Consider the following 19756-nt stretch of genomic DNA (forward strand, 5'->3'; position numbering starts at 1 on the left):
CTGGGCCTGTCGCAGGGGTTAGGGCCTGTTGCAGAGGCTAGGTCTGGGCCTGTCGCAGAGGTTAGGACCTGTTGCAGAGGCTAGGTCTGGGTCTGTCGCAGGGGTTTGGGCCTGTTGCAGAGGCTAGGTCTGGGTCTGTCGCAGGGGTTTGGGCCTGTTGCAGAGGCTAGGTCTGGGTCTGTCGCAGGTGTTTGGGCCTGTTGCAGAGGCTAGGTCTGGGTCTGTCGCAGGGGTTGGGGCCTGTTGCAGAGGCTAGGGCTGGGCCTGTCGCAGGGGTTGGGGCCTGTTGCAGAGGCTAGGGCTGGGCCTGTCGCAGGGGTTGGGGCCTGTTGCAGAGGCTAGGGCTGGGTCTGTCGCAGGGGTTGGGGCCTGATGCAGAGGCTAGGTCTGGGTCTGTCGCAGGGGTTAGGGCCTGTTGCAGAGGCTAGGTCTGGGTCTGTCGCAGGGGTTGGGGCCTGATGCAGAGGCTAGGTCTGGGTCTGTCGCAGGGGTTTGGGCCTGTTGCAGAGGCTAGGGCTGGGTCTGTCGCAGGGGTTGGGGCCTGATGCAGAGGCTAGGGCTGGGCCTGTCGCAGGGGTTGGGGCCTGTTGCAGAGGCTAGGTCTGGGTCTGTCGCAGGGGTTGGGGCCTGTTGCAGAGGCTAGGTGTGGGTCTGTCGCAGGGGTTTGGGCCTGTTGCAGAGGCTAGGGCTGGGTCTGTCGCAGGGGTTGGGGCCTGATGCAGAGGCTAGGGCTGGGCCTGTCGCAGGGGTTGGGGCCTGATGCAGAGGCTAGGTCTGGGTCTGTCGCAGGGGTTAGGGCCTGTTGCAGAGGCTAGGTCTGGGTCTGTCGCAGGGGTTGGGGCCTGATGCAGAGGCTAGGTCTGGGTCTGTCGCAGGGGTTTGGGCCTGTTGCAGAGGCTAGGGCTGGGTCTGTCGCAGGGGTTGGGGCCTGATGCAGAGGCTAGGTCTGGGTCTGTCGCAGGGGTTTGGGCCTGTTGCAGAGGCTAGGGCTGGGTCTGTCGCAGGGGTTGGGGCCTGATGCAGAGGCTAGGGCTGGGCCTGTCGCAGGGGTTGGGGCCTGTTGCAGAGGCTAGGTCTGGGTCTGTCGCAGGGGTTGGGGCCTGTTGCAGAGGCTAGGTGTGGGTCTGTCGCAGGGGTTTGGGCCTGTTGCAGAGGCTAGGGCTGGGTCTGTCGCAGGGGTTGGGGCCTGATGCAGAGGCTAGGGCTGGGCCTGTCGCAGGGGTTGGGGCCTGATGCAGAGGCTAGGTCTGGGTCTGTCGCAGGGGTTAGGGCCTGTTGCAGAGGCTAGGTCTGGGTCTGTCGCAGGGGTTGGGGCCTGATGCAGAGGCTAGGTCTGGGTCTGTCGCAGGGGTTTGGGCCTGTTGCAGAGGCTAGGGCTGGGTCTGTCGCAGGGGTTGGGGCCTGATGCAGAGCCTAGGTCTGGGTCTGTCGCAGGGGTTTGGGCCTGTTGCAGAGGCTAGGGCTGGGTCTGTCGCAGGGGTTGGGGCCTGATGCAGAGCCTAGGTCTGGGACTGTCGCAGGGGTTGGGGCCTGTTGCAGAGGCTAGGTCTGGGTCTGTCGCAGGTGTTAGGGCCTGTTGCAGAGGCTAGGTCTGGGTCTGTCGCAGGGGTTAGGGCCTGTTGCAGAGGCTAGGGCTGGGTCTGTCGCAGGGGTTGGGGCCTGATGCAGAGCCTAGGTCTGGGTCTGTCGCAGGGGTTTGGGCCTGTTGCAGAGGCTAGGGCTGGGTCTGTCGCAGGGGTTGGGGCCTGATGCAGAGCCTAGGGCTGGGCCTGTCGCAGGGGTTGGGGCCTGTTGCAGAGGCTAGGTCTGGGTCTGTCGCAGGGGTTGGGGCCTGTTGCAGAGGCTAGGTGTGGGTCTGTCGCAGGGGTTTGGGCCTGTTGCAGAGGCTAGGGCTGGGTCTGTCGCAGGGGTTGGGGCCTGATGCAGAGGCTAGGGCTGGGCCTGTCGCAGGGGTTGGGGCCTGATGCAGAGGCTAGGTCTGGGTCTGTCGCAGGGGTTAGGGCCTGTTGCAGAGGCTAGGTCTGGGTCTGTCGCAGGGGTTGGGGCCTGATGCAGAGGCTAGGTCTGGGTCTGTCGCAGGGGTTTGGGCCTGTTGCAGAGGCTAGGGCTGGGTCTGTCGCAGGGGTTGGGGCCTGATGCAGAGCCTAGGTCTGGGTCTGTCGCAGGGGTTTGGGCCTGTTGCAGAGGCTAGGGCTGGGTCTGTCGCAGGGGTTGGGGCCTGATGCAGAGCCTAGGTCTGGGACTGTCGCAGGGGTTGGGGCCTGTTGCAGAGGCTAGGTCTGGGTCTGTCGCAGGTGTTAGGGCCTGTTGCAGAGGCTAGGTCTGGGTCTGTCGCAGGGGTTAGGGCCTGTTGCAGAGGCTAGGGCTGGGTCTGTCGCAGGGGTTGGGGCCTGATGCAGAGCCTAGGTCTGGGTCTGTCGCAGGGGTTTGGGCCTGTTGCAGAGGCTAGGGCTGGGTCTGTCGCAGGGGTTGGGGCCTGATGCAGAGCCTAGGTCTGGGACTGTCGCAGGGGTTGGGGCCTGTTGCAGAGGCTAGGTCTGGGTCTGTCGCAGGTGTTAGGGCCTGTTGCAGAGGCTAGGTCTGGGTCTGTCGCAGGGGTTAGGGCCTGGGCCCGAGTTCAGTCTGTCATTTCCTTTTTCTCCTCAAGAAATGTCTCTGCGCTCAGTAGATAGTGGCCATACGTTTGCCTCCTCACATGCCGGGAAGCTCGCCCTCGTTTATTAATAGTCTTCACTTTCTCTGTATTCTGCAGACGAGTTCTAGAAATGCTCAGCCTTGCAGAATCCATTGTCATTCAGTTCCTTTTTTTTTTTCCCCTTTATTTCATTTTTTGAGAGGGGGAATCACTACTTTGTCAGACTTTCATTCCGATGTTGAAATGTATCCGTACGGCCGCGGTGAAATAAAGGCTTAGTATAGCGGGTCTTATTTTTCTTGAGGTGTCGGTCCGTCAGCCGCGGTTGGCGGAACGTGTTGTGTTCAGTGTCGCGTTACCTCCTTACCACGTACAAATTCTATTAACACTTTTTCGCCGAGTTCCTCGTTTCTTAGTAGGACGGCGTTCTATCGCTGAAGTGCGCGGCTTCTCGTCCATGGAAATTTGCTCTGTCAAATTTCTAAAGATTCGACTCTGTAGTCAGACAGGTCCCCAAAAAGATGAAGAGGGGATTAATCGTGCTGTCAAGAGTATAGCTGTAGAGTAGAAAAAAAACAAAAGATGGCGCGGGGCGAACTAGTGATCATGAAGTGGGTCACCTTCCAGATGTCATGGAGGCCTTAAAGGGTTGGTTCATCTTGTATGTTAAGAATTATCTTCTTTCAGGAAAATCGGGAGTAACAAAAGAAAATAAAAAAAAGCATAAAAAAAACCCCCTAAGCTTTACTTACCCTCCACTGTCTAATCACAAAATGGACCGCGAAGACCTTAAAGACACGGGTAGCAGTATTCTACATTATTATTAGTGTTGTGTCCACATAGTACATAGAGCGCTATGTTTATACCGAAAACATACAATTAATGCCTACAAAATAGAAAAATAATCATCCAAAAATACAAGGAGGTATCCCTGCCTCGCCCACGCATGTGTTTGTACTTATTGCGACCTCCAGATGCTGTGTATCAGGCCTAGTCGTGGGCACTTGCCTTTCAGCAAAGATGAGTCTGATCTGACTTTTCAGGAGAAGGGGAAAAAATTGCCAACATCTGTGCAACAAAAAACAAATGTATAACGGTGATCCCTACTGCTGTGTTTTTCCAAAAATAATACACTTACGGTACTTTTTTGCCCCGAAAAAAAGTGCTAGGGCTTATTTTTGAGTAAACACTATACTATATTGGGGGTAAGTTTATCCCCCAGTAAAGCAGACCCCCCTTCCCAGGATTATCATACCAGACCCTGAACGTCTGCGTGGCTCCCAGGTCCTCCTGCGATCCTTGGTGGACGCTCCCAACAGGTATGTTCCACACAATCCTCTCCTGCTTGTGGCCGACACACTCACATACATCAGATCGCGCACACACACTCACCACATCCAGCGAGACCTATTGCTTCCGGTCTGCAGGGAAAGATTGGACGCAGTGCAGTTCTCGTGCGTCCCACCGCACTGTGTCCCACCATTCTCTGCCAGCCAGAAGCCATCAGTATCACCGTGTGTGTGTGTGTGTGTGTGTGTGTGTGTGTGTGTGTGTGTGTGTGTGTGTGTGTGTGTGTGTGTGTGTGTGTGCGCGAGATCTAATGTGTAATTGTGTGCTCGATCTGATATATATGTGTGTGTGTCTGTGTGTGTTCCACTGCACTGTTCGGCGTCTGGTGAGTTTGATTGTGGGGTCTTCGGGCCTTTTCCCTCTTCGGGCCTTTTCCCTCTTCGGGCCTTTTCCCTCTTCGGGCCTTTTCCCTCTTCGGGCCTTTTCCCTCTTCGGGCCTTTTCCCTCTTCGGGCCTTTTCCCTCTTCGGGCCTTTTCCCTCTTCGGGCCTTTTCCCTCTTCGGGCCTTTTCCCTCTTCGGGCCTTTTTCCCTCTTCGGGCCTTTTTCCCTCTTCGGGCCTTTTTCCCTCTTCGGGCCTTTTTCTCTCTTCGGGCCTTTTTCTCTCTTCGGGTCTTTTTCTCTCTTCGGGTCTTTTTCTCTCTTCGGGTCTTTTTCTCTCTTCGGGTCTTTTTCTCTCTTCGGGCCTTTTTCTCTCTTCGGGCCTTTTTCTCTCTTCGGGCCTTTTTCTCTCTTCGGGCCTTTTTCTCTCTTCGGGCCTTTTTCTCTCTTCGGGCCTTTTTCTCTCTTCGGGCCTTTTTCTCTCTTCGGGCCTTTTTCTCTCTTCGGGCCTTTTTCTCTCTTCGGGCCTTTTTCTCTCTTCGGGCCTTTTTCTCTCTTCGGGCCTTTTTCTCTCTTCGGGCCTTTTTCTCTCTTCGGGCCTTTTTCTCTCTTCGGGCCTTTTTCTCTCTTCGGGCCTTTTTCTCTCTTCGGGCCTTTTTCTCTCTTCGGGCCTTTTTCTCTCTTCGGGCCTTTTTCTCTCTTCGGGCCTTTTTCTCTCTTCGGGCCTTTTTCTCTCTTCGGGCCTTTTTCTCTCTTCGGGCCTTTTTCTCTCTTCGGGCCTTTTTCTCTCTTCGGGCCTTTTTCTCTCTTCGGGCCTTTTTCTCTCTTAGGGCCTTTTTCTCTCTTAGGGCCTTTTTCTCTCTTCGGGCCTTTTTCTCTCTTCGGGCCTTTTTCTCTCTTTGGGCCTTTTTCTCTCTTCGGGACTTTTTCCCTCTCTTTGGCTGGTGTCTGCTTTCTATATTGAAGTGCCCTGCAGTATTCTTTAACTTAGCTGAATGGACGCTTCATTTTTAAACCGCGACTAGGGTTTATTTTTGGGGTAGGGCTTATTTTTGGATAAACACTGTAGTAGATCCCTATCCCTTTCTCACACCGGATCATGCGGTTGGCAGGAAAAGCTCGATTAAAATACTGTAGTAAGAACTTTGGAACATGTGAATTTTTCGTTTTCTCAATCACTCGCTTTCCAGCACGTCACACGCGGGAATTGAGGATAAGTGGAGATGTTGTCGGCGCGCTCACCGCTCACTCATACGTAAGTGTTTTTAAGTGTAGATACATTTTGGGAACAAAAGCAGATACCTCTGTAATTACCGATAATCTGCCGGTGACTCATGAAAAGCTCCTGCAATTTAGTCACTTTTTTCTATTTCAGAGCTGCGTTTCCATGCTGTGGACTGATCTTTAAAGTGTGAGTGATAGCTGGGACTTGTGGTCCCCGCCGGGGTTTGAGTCTAGTTCTTGCTGTGATGCCATTTATCTACCTGCTGTGTGATCAGAGCCCATCTGCACGAAGCAGAAACCGTGCCAGGTTGGGGGCCGCTGATGGGAACACGACACTGATTTACTCCCAGAAACCACACCACATTTGGCCATGTCTGTTATTTTAGTTCTTACCTGTATGAGTGAGCTACAATTTTAGACATCACTGTGTGTATTGTCCCTGTACTGTGACATCACTGTGTGTATTATCCCTGTACTGTGACATCACTGTGTGTATTATCCCTGTACTGTGACATCACTGTGTGTATTATCCCTGTACTGTGACATCACTGTGTGTATTATCCCTGTACTGTGACATCACTGTGTGTATTATCCCTGTACTGTGACATCACTGTGTATTACCCCTGTACTGTGACATCACTGTGTGTATTACCCCTGTACTGTGACATCGCTGTGTGTATTATATCTGTACTGTGACATCGCTGTGTGTATTACCCCTGTACTGTGACATCGCTGTGTGTATTACCCCTGTACTGTGACATCACTGTGTGCATTACCCCTGTATTGTGACATCCCTGTGTGTATTACCCCTGTACTGTGACATCCCTGTGTGTATTACCCCTGTACTGTGACATCACTGTGTGCATTATCCCTGTACTGTGACATCACTGTGTGTATTATCCCTGTACTGTGACATCACTGTGTGTGTTACCCCTGTACTGTGACTGTGTGTATTACCCCTGTACTGTGACATCACTGTGTGTATTACCCCTGTACTGTGACATCACTGTGTGTGTTACCCCTGTACTGTGACATCACTGTGTGTATTACCCCTGTACTGTGACATCGCTGTGTGTATTACCCCTGTACTGTGACATCGCTGTGTGTATTACTCCTGTACTGTGACATCACTGTGTGTATTACCCCTGTACTGTGACATCACTGTGTGTATTATCCCTGTACTGTGACATTACTGTGTGTATTATCCCTGTACTGTGACATCGCTGTGTATTATCCCTGTACTGTGACATCACTGTGTGCATTATCCCCTGTACTGTGACATCACTGTGTGCATTATCCCCTGTACTGTGACATCACTGTGTGTATTATCCCTGTACTGTGACATCACTGTGTGTATTATCCCTGTACTGTGACATCACTGTGTGCATTATCCCTGTACTGTGACATCACTGTGTGTATTACCCCTGTACTGTGACATCACTGTGTGTATTATCCCTGTACTGTGACATCACTGTGTGTATTATCCCTGTACTGTGACATCACTGTGTGCATTATCCCCTGTACTGTGACATCACTGTGTGTATTATCCCTGTACTGTGACATCACTGTGTGTATTATCCCTGTACTGTGACATTACTGTGTGTATTATCCCTGTACTGTGACATCGCTGTGTATTATCCCTGTACTGTGACATCACTGTGTGCATTATCCCCTGTACTGTGACATCACTGTGTGCATTATCCCCTGTACTGTGACATCACTGTGTGTATTATCCCTGTACTGTGACATCACTGTGTGTATTATCCCTGTACTGTGACATCACTGTGTGCATTATCCCCTGTACTGTGACATCACTGTGTGTATTATCCCTGTACTGTGACATCACTGTGTGTATTATCCCTGTGCTGTGACATCACTGTTGTATTATCCCCTGTACTGTAACATCACTGTGTGCATTATCCCCTGTACTGTGACATCACTGTGTGTATTATCCCTGTTCTGTGACATCACTGTGTGTATTATCCCCTGTACTGTGACATCACTGTGTGTATTATCCCTGTTCTGTGACATCACTGTGTGTATTATCCCTGTACTGTGACATCACTGTGTGTATTATCCCCTGTACTGTAACATCACTGTGTGCATTATCCCCTGTACTGTGACATCACTGTGTGTATTATCCCTGTTCTGTGACATCACTGTGTGTATTATCCCTGTACTGTGACATCACTGTGTGCATTATCCCTGTACTGTGACATCACTGTGTGCATTATCCCCTGTACTGTGACATCACTGTGTGTATTATCCCTGTACTGTGACATCACTGTGTGCATTATCCCCTGTACTGTGACATCACTGTGTGCATTATCCCCTGTACTGTGACATCACTGTGTGTATTATCCCTGTACTGTGACATCACTGTGTGTATTATCCCTGTACTGTGACATCACTGTGTGCATTATCCCCTGTACTGTGACATCACTGTGTGTATTATCCCTGTACTGTGACATCACTGTGTGCATTATCCCCTGTACTGTGACATCACTGTATTTAAACTGTGCCATCAGGTGTCCTTATCCTTTTAAGTCTTAATCCTGTAATTTTGTGATGGACGCCGCACGTAAGTCAAGTAAAACCCGCAGAAAATAAGCAGAATGTCTTCTCCGCGGATATTTTAAGAAACAGAAAGTGACACTTTCTTTCTTCTGAAATGCGTCCTACACAGCGCTGAATGAGATGGTGCGTAAAGACATGTTCTCTCTTCACCGCCCACCAGTAAACGCCGCGCGCCGTAATAATGGTTTGGTTATTTTACTGAAATAAAGCTGGAGACGAGCAGATTATTCTGTGACAGACGCACTCAGAGATGACACCGCACAAGTCTGTGCGGGGAGAAGACCTCCCAAGCCTTCCCGAGTCAAATCCGAGCCGTCCATTACCCGGAACCTGCTCCTCCTCATCTGCTGCCGGGCGCCATTAGGTCTTTAGACTAGTCTTGAAATGAGAGGGGAATTTCTTGAAGAGGTTCTAGAAGGACAAGTTCCTCTTGTAGTGATTGGTTTTCATTTTATAGCATATATCGCACCCATCTATGTTCAGTTATGCCCTTCAGTTGGGTGACAACCCTGGCAAATTGCAACCCTACTGGTGGTCCGACTCCTAACGGAGCAAGAAAAGGACCTTCCTGGAAGCTCAGGTCCAAATGAATATTCCTAACACCCAAACCATTATTTCTTGGCCAAATGGAAGGATTCTGTTGCCTCGTGAGGTGATGGAGTCTTTAGCGAAAACGTAACCAACTCTCCAGAGCTTGATGTTGGTGGACTCTTCTGAACCCCGGCCATTTCTTGTCTGATTGAGTGATTGATTTCCAAAGTTCTAAGTTACCGTTCTTCTGCCAACCTGGATGCTGCAACCAAAAGCATGCGCTTAATTTTCCATTATACTTTTACACAGGGCTGTGGAGTCGGAGTCGTGGAGTCTGAGTCGGTATAAAATGCACCGACTCCAACTCCTAGAATATATAATAAATTGGGGACAGTGGTGCAATGCAGAATGTGCTGAATATTTTACTAAATAATATTTAGTATAATGCTTATATTTAAGTGAAAAATTTATTGTAGTACAATGTGAACATCAGACAATTATTTTTATGATCCAATAATAAAGATATTTGGATAGAACATAAAATATATTTATTGGATATAACTTTAGAACACAAAAAACTAATAAATTGTAAATCTGTAATACACTATGTAATATATATATATACACACAATATATATGTAATCTACTGTATATATATTACATATTGTATTACATATTTACAATTTATTAGTTTTTTGTGTTCTAAAGTTGTATCCAATAAATATATTTTATGTTCTATCCAAATATCTTGATTATTGTATCATAAAAATTATTAAATGTCTGATGGTCACATACACATATTCATGTACTACAATAAATTTTTCACCTAACTATAAGCAATATATGTCGGAGTCTCAGTCGAAGGTTTGGCTTACCGACTCCACAGCCCTGCTTTTCAGTCACCATCAGGGCAATGACTTCACCTTATAATTGTGACTTAACTTATCTTGAGAAGTGATCGCTTCAGTATATATTATATTTTACTTATTTATATAGCATCATTATTTCCATTATGCTTTACATAAATAATCACTGTCCCCATTGGGGCTCAAAATCTAAAGTCCCTATCTGTATGTCTTTGGAGTGTGGGAGGAAACCGGAGAACCCGGAGGAAACCCACACAAGCACGGGGAGAACATACAAACGCCTTGCAGATGGTGTCCTTGGTGGGATTTCAAACCAGGACTCCAGCGCTGCAAGACTGCAGTGCTAACCACTGAGCCCCCACAAGACTACAGTGCTAACCACTGAGCCACCACAAGACTGCAGTGCTAACCACTGAGCCACCACAAGATTGCAGTGCTAACCACTGAGCCGCCACAAGACTGCAGTGCTAACCACTGAGCCGCCACAAGACTGCAGTGCTAACCACTGAGCCGCCACAAGACTGCAGTGCTAACCACTGAGCCGCCACAAGACTGCAGTGCTAACCACTGAGCCGCCACAAGACTGCAGTGCTTAACCACTGAGCCACCACAAGACTGCTTGCTAGCCACTGGGGCACGTGTGCGTCGCTAGCCACTAGGGCGCCGTAACGTGGCTCAGTGGTTGGCGCCGACCACTGAGTCAGGGTGTGGCGCCAACCACTGAGCCACCGCACGGCTCGAACTACTGAGCCAATATGATCAGTGGGTGATTTGACCTCTAGGACTTGCATCAATGTTGTTGGGCACGGAAACCCAGAAATAGAACCCACCTTTACACAAACTGCGCGTCCCCTTTATTTTTTGGTATGGTGGGCTGCCAAGAATTAAGTCCGCCACCATGAGGTTCTTCACTTTCGGAAAGAGCTCTTGGTTTGTAGGGGACTCTTCTATTAGCTGCAGAAGAGTATGTAGTATATTGACCATTGGGTGAACTACTATTAAGACATTGTGACGTAGAAGGAACTTCCTTAGGCCCTTAGCTACTTGGTAACCCATAGGCACATCAGAATGACGTTTGTGAAGTACTGACGGTAATAGAGGATTTTCCTGGCTGTCTAACCGCTTAGATGCCACAGTTGCTAAAGACTGCAGCAGCTGAGGGTTTAACTTACGGGATCTAAGTCACTGATTAAAATCGAAAAGCTGCTCCTGATTTCCGCGGATTTCGCACAGGATATCCATGGATTTGCTGTACTCAATTGCCATAGAGCTGATGTTTGTGGGGAACCCCTGGCAGAAATCGGTGTACCCCTTGGGTTTTTGACTGAAGAGGATGATGCTGGGATTTATTATACGACCGCATCCTGTGATGTTTCATCTCGTCTAAGCAGTTGATAACTAGTTAAATCAATTAGCCAATTAATTCCACATTCTAGGTGGCAATTTCTCAATTTTTTGCAAGTTGCAGGTCTCTTGTGCCCCCCCATCCTTGCCTCCGGTGGGTGCTCGGCGGCTCCCATCCCCCGGTGTGTGTCTGATAAGGTTATTATCCAAATAATAAGAATAGGAATTACAAATCAACTGTCTAATTGGGCAACCAAATATGCAGCCGCGGGGCCCGGCTTCTCCGCTTGGAATTGGTAGCGGCGTTCTCTACACGTCCCCCGTGTATCCGCATTACGCAGAGTTCAAAGCCGCCTCTTGAATTTCGATAAGGTTTATTCCAGGACTACAGTATATTAAGGGAGCGGAGAAGTCTCCATATGCCGGGGTCTGACACACTGGTTCCAATTATACGGGGAGGATTGCTCTGCCTCAAATTGACTTCTGCTCTGTCATTTCCATTGGAATTGCACTCGTAAAATGCACAAATGTTTGTGGCACCCCTCCCCCGCACCCACCATACCTTCTGGGCAGCGTGTGATCAGCATGTAAAAAGTTACCAAAAGACTACGGAAGTTTTCATTGTGACTGCTTTATCTTCTAATTTCCCGATAAACATGGCCGCTTGAATGTGATGAGAGCAAGGAGGGATAAACAGTTGCTGGAAATACTAGGCGCCACTTATCCCATGGAGTAATAGAGGAATGCTATAGGCTTTGCATACATTTCTTTAAGGGGCCCTGTTTTTGTTTTATTCCCATTGTTCTCCTGAGTATTCAGTTTTTAATTTCGTTAAAATCCGCCTTACGGTTCCAGATATATTGGCCTTTTTATGGTCAGAGGCGTGGCTCACTGGGTAATTATGCAGAGCCGGTTAGTCACACCCCTGAGGATCCTGTGAGCCACGCCCCCAAGCAAATTAGTTTAACAAAGGCTCATATCTCTGGAACTGTAAGGTGGATTTTAAAACAAATAGCAGAATCTGAATACTTCGGAGCCATGGGAATAAAATAAGAGCGAAAACTTTTTACTTTTGACTTGGTGACAGCTCTTCTTGAATCGGGGCAGGGATTAAACAATTCTGCTGCCCGGCTGTCTACTTGGGGTCTCAAGATTTGTATGGCGAGGGTCTGTATTTGTGTTCACTGAACAGGTCTCCTGTGTGAGCTGCACCCAGGACTGGTTACGGCAGCCTCAGTGGGGCCATTTTTATCTTCCACCTCCCTTATGTAATCACAACAATAAAGCAGCCAATGTGAATAGGATTTGAAATGAGCAATTGGATTCGCACTGCCCGGGTCCAGCATCTAGTCCGATCCTCCCTGGCAGCAGGGCTTCACTTCTGCACCTGCCGTCCTCCGCTCCACTGGCGTATTTGCTTCCCCTGAACCCCTCTAGGCTCCTCAGGTCTCCGCACCAGACGACTGAGGATGACAAGCACAGAAGTAAAAAGCGGCTGCCCGGGAGGAGCAGAGCGGCCTGCATGCCGACCTGGACTGCGCATATCAACATGATCATCTCTTGAACAAATCCTTTATTTATGTGGAAAAGTGTTATTGTTTTTGTATAGTTTGTATAGATTGTATTGTATTGGTGTGTATTGTATTGGTGTGTTGTATTGTATTGGTGTGTATTGTATTGGTGTGTATTGTATTGTATTGGTGTGTATTGTAATGTATTGGTGTGTATTGTATTGGTGTGTATTGTATTGGTGTGTTGTATTGTATTGGTGTATATTGTATTGGTGTGTACTGTATTGGTGTATATTGTATTGGTGTATATTGTATTGGTGTATATTGTATTGGTGTGTATTGTATTGGTGTGTATTGTATTGGTGTGTATTGTATTGGTGTATATTGTATTGTATTGGTGTGTATTGTATTGTATTGGTGTATATTGTATTGGTGTGTATTGTATTGGTGTGTATTGTATTGGTGTGTATTGTATTGGTGTATATTGTATTGTATTGGTGTGTATTGTATTGTATTGGTGTGTATTGTATTGGTGTGTATTGTATTGTATTGGTGTGTATTGTATTGTATTGGTGTGTATTGTATTGTATTGGTGTGTATTGTATTGTATTGGTGTGTATTGTATTGTCTTGGTGTGTATTGTATTGTATTGGTGTGTATTGTATTGAATTGGTGTGTATTGTATTGGTGTGTATTGTATTGGTGTGTATTGGTGTGTATTGGTGTGTATTGTATTGGTGTGTATTGTATTGTATTGGTGTGTATTGTATTGGTGTGTATTGTATTGGTGTGTATTGTATTGGTGTGTATTGTATTGTATTGGTGTGTATTGTATTGTATTGGTGTGTATTGGTGTGTATTGGTGTGTATTGTATTGTCTTGGTGTGTATTGTATTGTATTGGTGTGTATTGTATTGGTGTGTATTGTATTGGTGTGTATTTGTGTGTATTGGTGTGTATTGGTGTGTATTGTATTGGTGTGTATTGTATTGTATTGGTGTGTATTGTATTGTATTGGTGTGTATTGTATTGTATTGGTGTGTATTGTATTGGTGTGTATTGTATTGCATTGGTGTGTATTGTATTGGTGTGTATTGTATTGTATTGGTGTGTATTGTATTGGTGTGTATTGTAATGTTTGTATTTGTTTGTTTTTTGTATGTTTTTGTTTTGTTTGATGCCAATAACATTCAGTGCTTTTTTTAAAAAAAAACAAATAATCTGGGAATGGGGACAGCGCTGTGACTGGAATGGTAATAGTCAGACAAATGTTATACTGGCGCTCATCTGTGCAGGAGGAATACCAATGCCCTGTGAGTGTTGCGGGTATGCGGGGCCCCCTCATGGCCCGGCGCTGGCGCTCATCTGTGCTCGTGTTCTACCCTGAAGGCGTCCCCGCCATGTCTGTGCCACTGCCCTTGTGTCTGACAGCTTCTCACTGCTTCCCGTTATTTCATTCAGGGCCGTCGTTAAATATATATGAGGTCCATGGGGAGCCCCTAGTTTTGAATAGAGGTCACATGCTGAGTGTTTTAAAGCGGCACTTACCATTTTATCACCTCACATGGGCTCGTTCCTGCAAAAATGTGTTTTTAGGTTATTTTCATATATTTTTGATATTGGCATCGGAGTGGATCTGCTTTAAAATCTAGCGACAGACAAATCGTCTTCATTCTCCTCCTGGATGAATCTCTCCTTCCCAATCCAGGAGGAAAATCTGCAAAATTTGCATTTAGTAAAGACACACATGCTCATTACTGAGAGAGGGGATGGCTGTTGGTGCTTTTAAAATTCTATGGAGGAGGAGGAGCTAGAGGAAGATGGAGAATTCCACTGGAACTTCTGAAATGACAGCGCTCCATAGAATCTTATGAGCACCAATGGGCATCGCCTTTCTCTGTTTTCACGGAATGCAGATAAAGGGGTGAATTTAGAATTTTGTGAATGAAAGCTCAGTGCAAGAGGACGAAAAAAAGCAGATTTTTCTAATAAGATATATTACGTAATTTCTTATTTTCCCATGATTTATGAAAATAAATAAACCAACCATTATTCCTTTTAAGTTAAGGTTAAAACTGTGAACATACTTTTTCTAATATCCATCTATACTGCGCCCCCGAGACCCGCCCCCCCCCCTTTTCCCCCCGAGACCCCTTTTTCTCAGGTACTTTATTGTCAGGGAGACCAATTAGATCTGACCACCTGTGCCACCTGATCAATAACTTTAAAGGGACTGCGTTATCCGAAAATGGCCTATGTTCTAAATTTTTTCTCATTACTAATTTTAACAATCTCACGATTTTCACACTGACCACTTGGGCTGTTTTTAGACTTGCACTTCGTCTTTTCAGGATGACTTTTCAGCAGTCTCATTATCATCACTGGCAGGATTACAGTGACTGGCATCTCTATGCACAATATATAACACATGAGCCAACTGCCTCATTAGGTGACATTACATCTCCCTTTTAACCTTCTCAGGCTCATTAGTTGCTTCAATACAGTCGGGAGCCATCCATTGCTGCTAATGTGCGTGTAACTTAACCAATATCCTCCCCCCACAACTACCCCTCACACCAAAACAAAAAAAAACCCAAAAAACGTTGCCAGTGTAAAAATGATTTCTATATAGTTTTATTAATACAGATCGTGATATGGGGAAAAAAGAAACCCAAGAACCTGATTTAAGCAATAGGTGATTCTTTTATGACATGTTCCCTTAAAGGGAATCTGTCACTAGGTTTTTTGCACCCCCATCTGAGAGCATAATATAAAGGCAGAGACCCTGATTCCAGTGGTGTGTCACTTACTGGGCTGTTTGCTGTCATTTTGATAAAATCACTGCTTTTCTGCTGCGGATCTAGCAGTTATATGGAGCTCATGAATGTGCTGGACTACCTGCAGCACCAAGTAGTCCTGTAATGATAATCTCTTGCTGATTAATCAGCGATTTTACCAAAACTACACTAATCAGCTCAGTAAGTGACACATTGCTGGAATCAGGGTCTCTGCCCCTACATTATGCTGCTCTCAGATAAGGTGACAAAAACCTGGTGACGGATTTCCTTTAAATTCTGGGTATATTCACTTTGGTGCTGTCTCTCTTCATTGCTAGAAACACATTGTATTTTTACATGCCTATCCCTCCATGCCATAGCTGCGCCATCTGAAGGCTGCCGTTCCTTACCCCCTTTCCCCCTGGTCACCGCCGCACTGGGTCCTGGTGCATGATTTTGTTGTATTACCAGGATGGGGACATATATATATACCAGTATGGGGACCTATGTACACCAGGATAGGGACCTATGTACACCAGGATGGGGACCTATGTACACCAGGATGGGGACCTATGCATACCAGGATGGGGACCTATGCATACCAGGATGGGGACCTATGCATACCAGGATGGGGACCTATGCATACCAGGATGGGGACCTATGCACACCAGGATGGGGACCTATGCACACCAGGATGGGGACCTATGCACACCAGGATGGGGACCTATGCACACCAGGATGGGGACCTATGCACACCAGGATGGGGACCTATGCACACCAGGATGGGGACCTATGCACACCAGGATGGGGACCTATGCACACCAGGATGGGGACCTATGCACACCAGGATGGGGACCTATGCACACCAGGATGGGGACCTATGCACACCAGGATGGGGAGACCTAGAGATAGATATATGTGTGTGTGTGTGTGTGTGTATATATGTATATGTATATATATATGTGTATATATATATATATATATATATATATATATATATATATATATATATATATATATATATATATATATATATATATATATACATATATACATATATACATATATACATATATACATATATACATATATACATATATACATATATACATATATACATATATACATATATACATATATACATACATACATACATACATACACACACACACACACACACACACACACACACACACACACACACACACACACACACACACACACACATATATATATATATCCACATATATCTATCAGGATGGCGACACATATACCAGGATGGGGTTATACCTACGTGTGCTAAAGAGGCCCTGAGAGTAAAAAAAAAAAAAAAAAAAGGTGGGGGTAAGATGTGTTGCAATTAATTTGGGGGGGGTTCAGATTAATTTGAGAGGAGTGAACCCAATTGTGATGTTTAAATTTAGTCAATATAACGGCACCATTGGGCCATTTTGAGGTTCAGGGCCCTAGGTAAGCTGTAATGGCGGCCACCTGAGAGAACCTAGAAGCTCGTAACTTTTTACTTGCTCACTTGTCAGTTAATGTACCTTGGCAGTGCTGATGTTTGCATTGCCAGACGGACCCCTAAATCCCTGAAAGCTTTTCCCACCATTGCCAGCATTGTGTGATAAAGCTGTAGCCTCCTGTCGGGATGCAAATATTAATCTCCCCATGCAGCTCGGGCTGCGGCGGCGCGGCCGAGGACGGTGCCAGGTGCCCCCGAGAGGCTGGGAGGTGACGGCTAGATGTATATTTAATGCTGTGTTCAATTATTAAGTCTGAAATGGAACCTCAAAGGGTCGCAAGGAAAAGGTGTAACGTGAGCTGGAGCGGGGGGCGGCCGGCTTCTAAGAGGTCCATTCTGTGCCAGTCAGGCTGAAAAAATCAACAAAATGGTAATGAATTCAGGCAGCAGGTGAGCGGCGACCGGGGGTCAAGTGCGGAGGGCACTCTGCTAATAAAGGGTATCACTACCCGCTGTGGGCAGACCGCTATTGTCTGCCCCTGACCTGACTAACCTGGACTTAAAAGCCATTATTTCGTAAAAGGTTCTTGCCATTAAAACTGTATATGTACTTTTTCAGTACTTTGTGGCTTTCATGAGCTCTAATTGCCATCGTTTTTTATTTTTACTCATGGTCTCGGAATAAAAAATCTCAGATTTAAAGGGGCTGGGCACTAAATGATCCGCAACTATAGACTGATCACAGGGTATCCTGCTTCAGTTTCCCTACAGCAACCCCGCAGGACAAGTGAAGTATTACACGGTTCTCATTGAAATCAGCCATGCTGGGTCCTCCAGGGCAAATGGCTCTCTTATGGCTTCTTTAAGCTAAAATCTGAGGGTCCTGAATTGGACCCCCACCCATAGAAGTTAACTCAAAATTCACAGACGACCCCTTGTAGTGTCCTGCTGTGATAGTAACGAAGCCTTGGCACTGATCTCTTCCAATTCTAGAAGAGGAGATGACCGGAGAGCAGCGGCTGCGTCTTGCCAGGTTTATGGGGCTTATGGCCTAAATGTCCGGGGTCGACTAAGGCCCTGTGCCCACAGTGCAGTTTTTGGTGCAATTGCATGCATTTCGTTCCCCAGCAAAGTCTATGAGAATGCAGACAAATTGCATAAATGTGTCAGATACCCTAGAGATGGATCCGGGTGCAGCAGCCAGGTCCGTCTTCCTTGCCCTGGAAACCACCCCCTATTCACTAGCATTCACTTTTGATTGGCCAGCTTGTCTCTATCTCTAATGGGTGATAACCGAGGACAATAGCATAATTGAATTTACAAATGCTTCTCTTTTCTTTTCCAGTTTGCTGCTTCGTGGTGCACAAACGCTGCCATGAATTTGTCACGTTCTCCTGTCCCGGTGCCGACAAAGGACCCGCATCTGATGTGAGTAAAGTAATCAAAACTTTTGCCGTCAATAGTAACCCAGTGCCAGATTATCAGATGTTCTGGATTACGGAATGTTGGATTAAATTGTTTTTTTTTTGTTTTTTTTTTTTTTTTTTTTTTTAACACCGCATGAGGGGCCGAGCCAGCACTTCTGAATGGGATCTTTATAGTACTCGAGAGCGTTGCATGAAATTAGTCCAAGTTGAACCGCTTCCAAAATGCGAGTCGTCAGAGAGATGGAAAACATCCTGATAGACAGACGCTCCGGCATATGCTTACACAGTAATGATTACATTTCTATATTAAGCCCGAAAATTGCACATTGCACAACTACGGCCGCGAGATGATGGATGGACGTGAATTGGTGCGGGGGGCTTTTTGAGCTGATAAAATAACCTCAATTTTTCATAACATTTTTGCTAGGGTCCCGGAGGCCCTGATTCTTTAAAGCCCCATATACACATACACACACATGCGCACACATAATGTGCCTACACACATGCATCTATATGCACCTACTCACATGCACTTACACACATGCACCTACTCACATGCACTTACTCACATGCATCTACACACATGCACTTACATGCACCTACACACATGCACTTACATGCACCTACACACATGCACTTACATGCACCTACACACATGCACTTACATGCACCTACACACATGCACTTACATGCACCTACACACATGCACTTACATGCACTTACTCACATGCATCTACTCACATGCATCTACACACATGCATCTACACACATGCACTTACATGCACCTACACACATGCACCTACACACATGCACCTACACACATGCACCTACACACATGCACCTACACACATGCACTTGCATGCACCTACACACATGCACTTGCATGCACCTACACACATGCACTTGCATGCACCTACACACATGCACTCACATGCATCTACTCACATGCATCTACACACATGCACTTACATGCACCTACACACATGCATCTACACACATGCACCTACACACATGCACTTACATGCACCTACACACATGCACTTACATGCACCTACACACATGCACTTACATGCACCTACACACATGCACTTACATGCACCTACACACATGCACTTGCATGCACCTACACACATGCACTTACATGCACCTACACACATGCACTTACATGCACTTACTCACATGCACCTACTCACATGCACCTACACACATGCACCTACTCACATGCACCTACACACATGCACCTACACACATGCATCTACACACATGCACCTACACACATGCACTTGCATGCACCTACACACATGCACTTGCATGCACCTACACACATGCACTTGCATGCACCTACACACATGCACTTGCATGCACCTACACACATGCACTTGCATGCACCTACACACATGCACTCGCATGCACCTACACACATGCACTCGCATGCACCTACACACATGCACTCACATGCATCTACTCACATGCATCTACACACATGCACCTACACACATGCACTTACATGCACCTACACACATGCACTTACATGCACCTACACACATGCACTTACATGCACCTACACACATGCACTTACATGCACCTACACACATGCACTTACATGCACCTATACACATGCACTTACATGCACTTACTCACATGCACCTACACACATGCACCTACACACATGCACCTACTCACATGCACCTACTCACATGCACCTACATGCACCTACACACATGCACTTA

The 19756-nt window shown here is 46.8% G+C and overlaps 1 protein-coding gene across 2 annotated transcripts in view; it reads left to right on the top strand.

Moving 5' to 3' along the window:
* The window catches only part of PRKCB (protein kinase C beta), a 210484-nt gene that overhangs the window by 79119 nt on the left and 111609 nt on the right, over positions 1-19756 (top strand). For both annotated transcript variants that reach the window (XM_075318130.1, XM_075318129.1), the window contains exon 3: positions 17945-18027. In XM_075318130.1, coding sequence (XP_075174245.1) covers positions 17945-18027 — 83 coding nt within the window. The remainder of the gene's footprint in view (positions 1-17944; positions 18028-19756) is intronic.

Source organism: Anomaloglossus baeobatrachus, chromosome 7, assembly GCF_048569485.1.
Source record: "Anomaloglossus baeobatrachus isolate aAnoBae1 chromosome 7, aAnoBae1.hap1, whole genome shotgun sequence".
Taxonomy (NCBI): Eukaryota; Metazoa; Chordata; class Amphibia; order Anura; family Aromobatidae; genus Anomaloglossus; species Anomaloglossus baeobatrachus.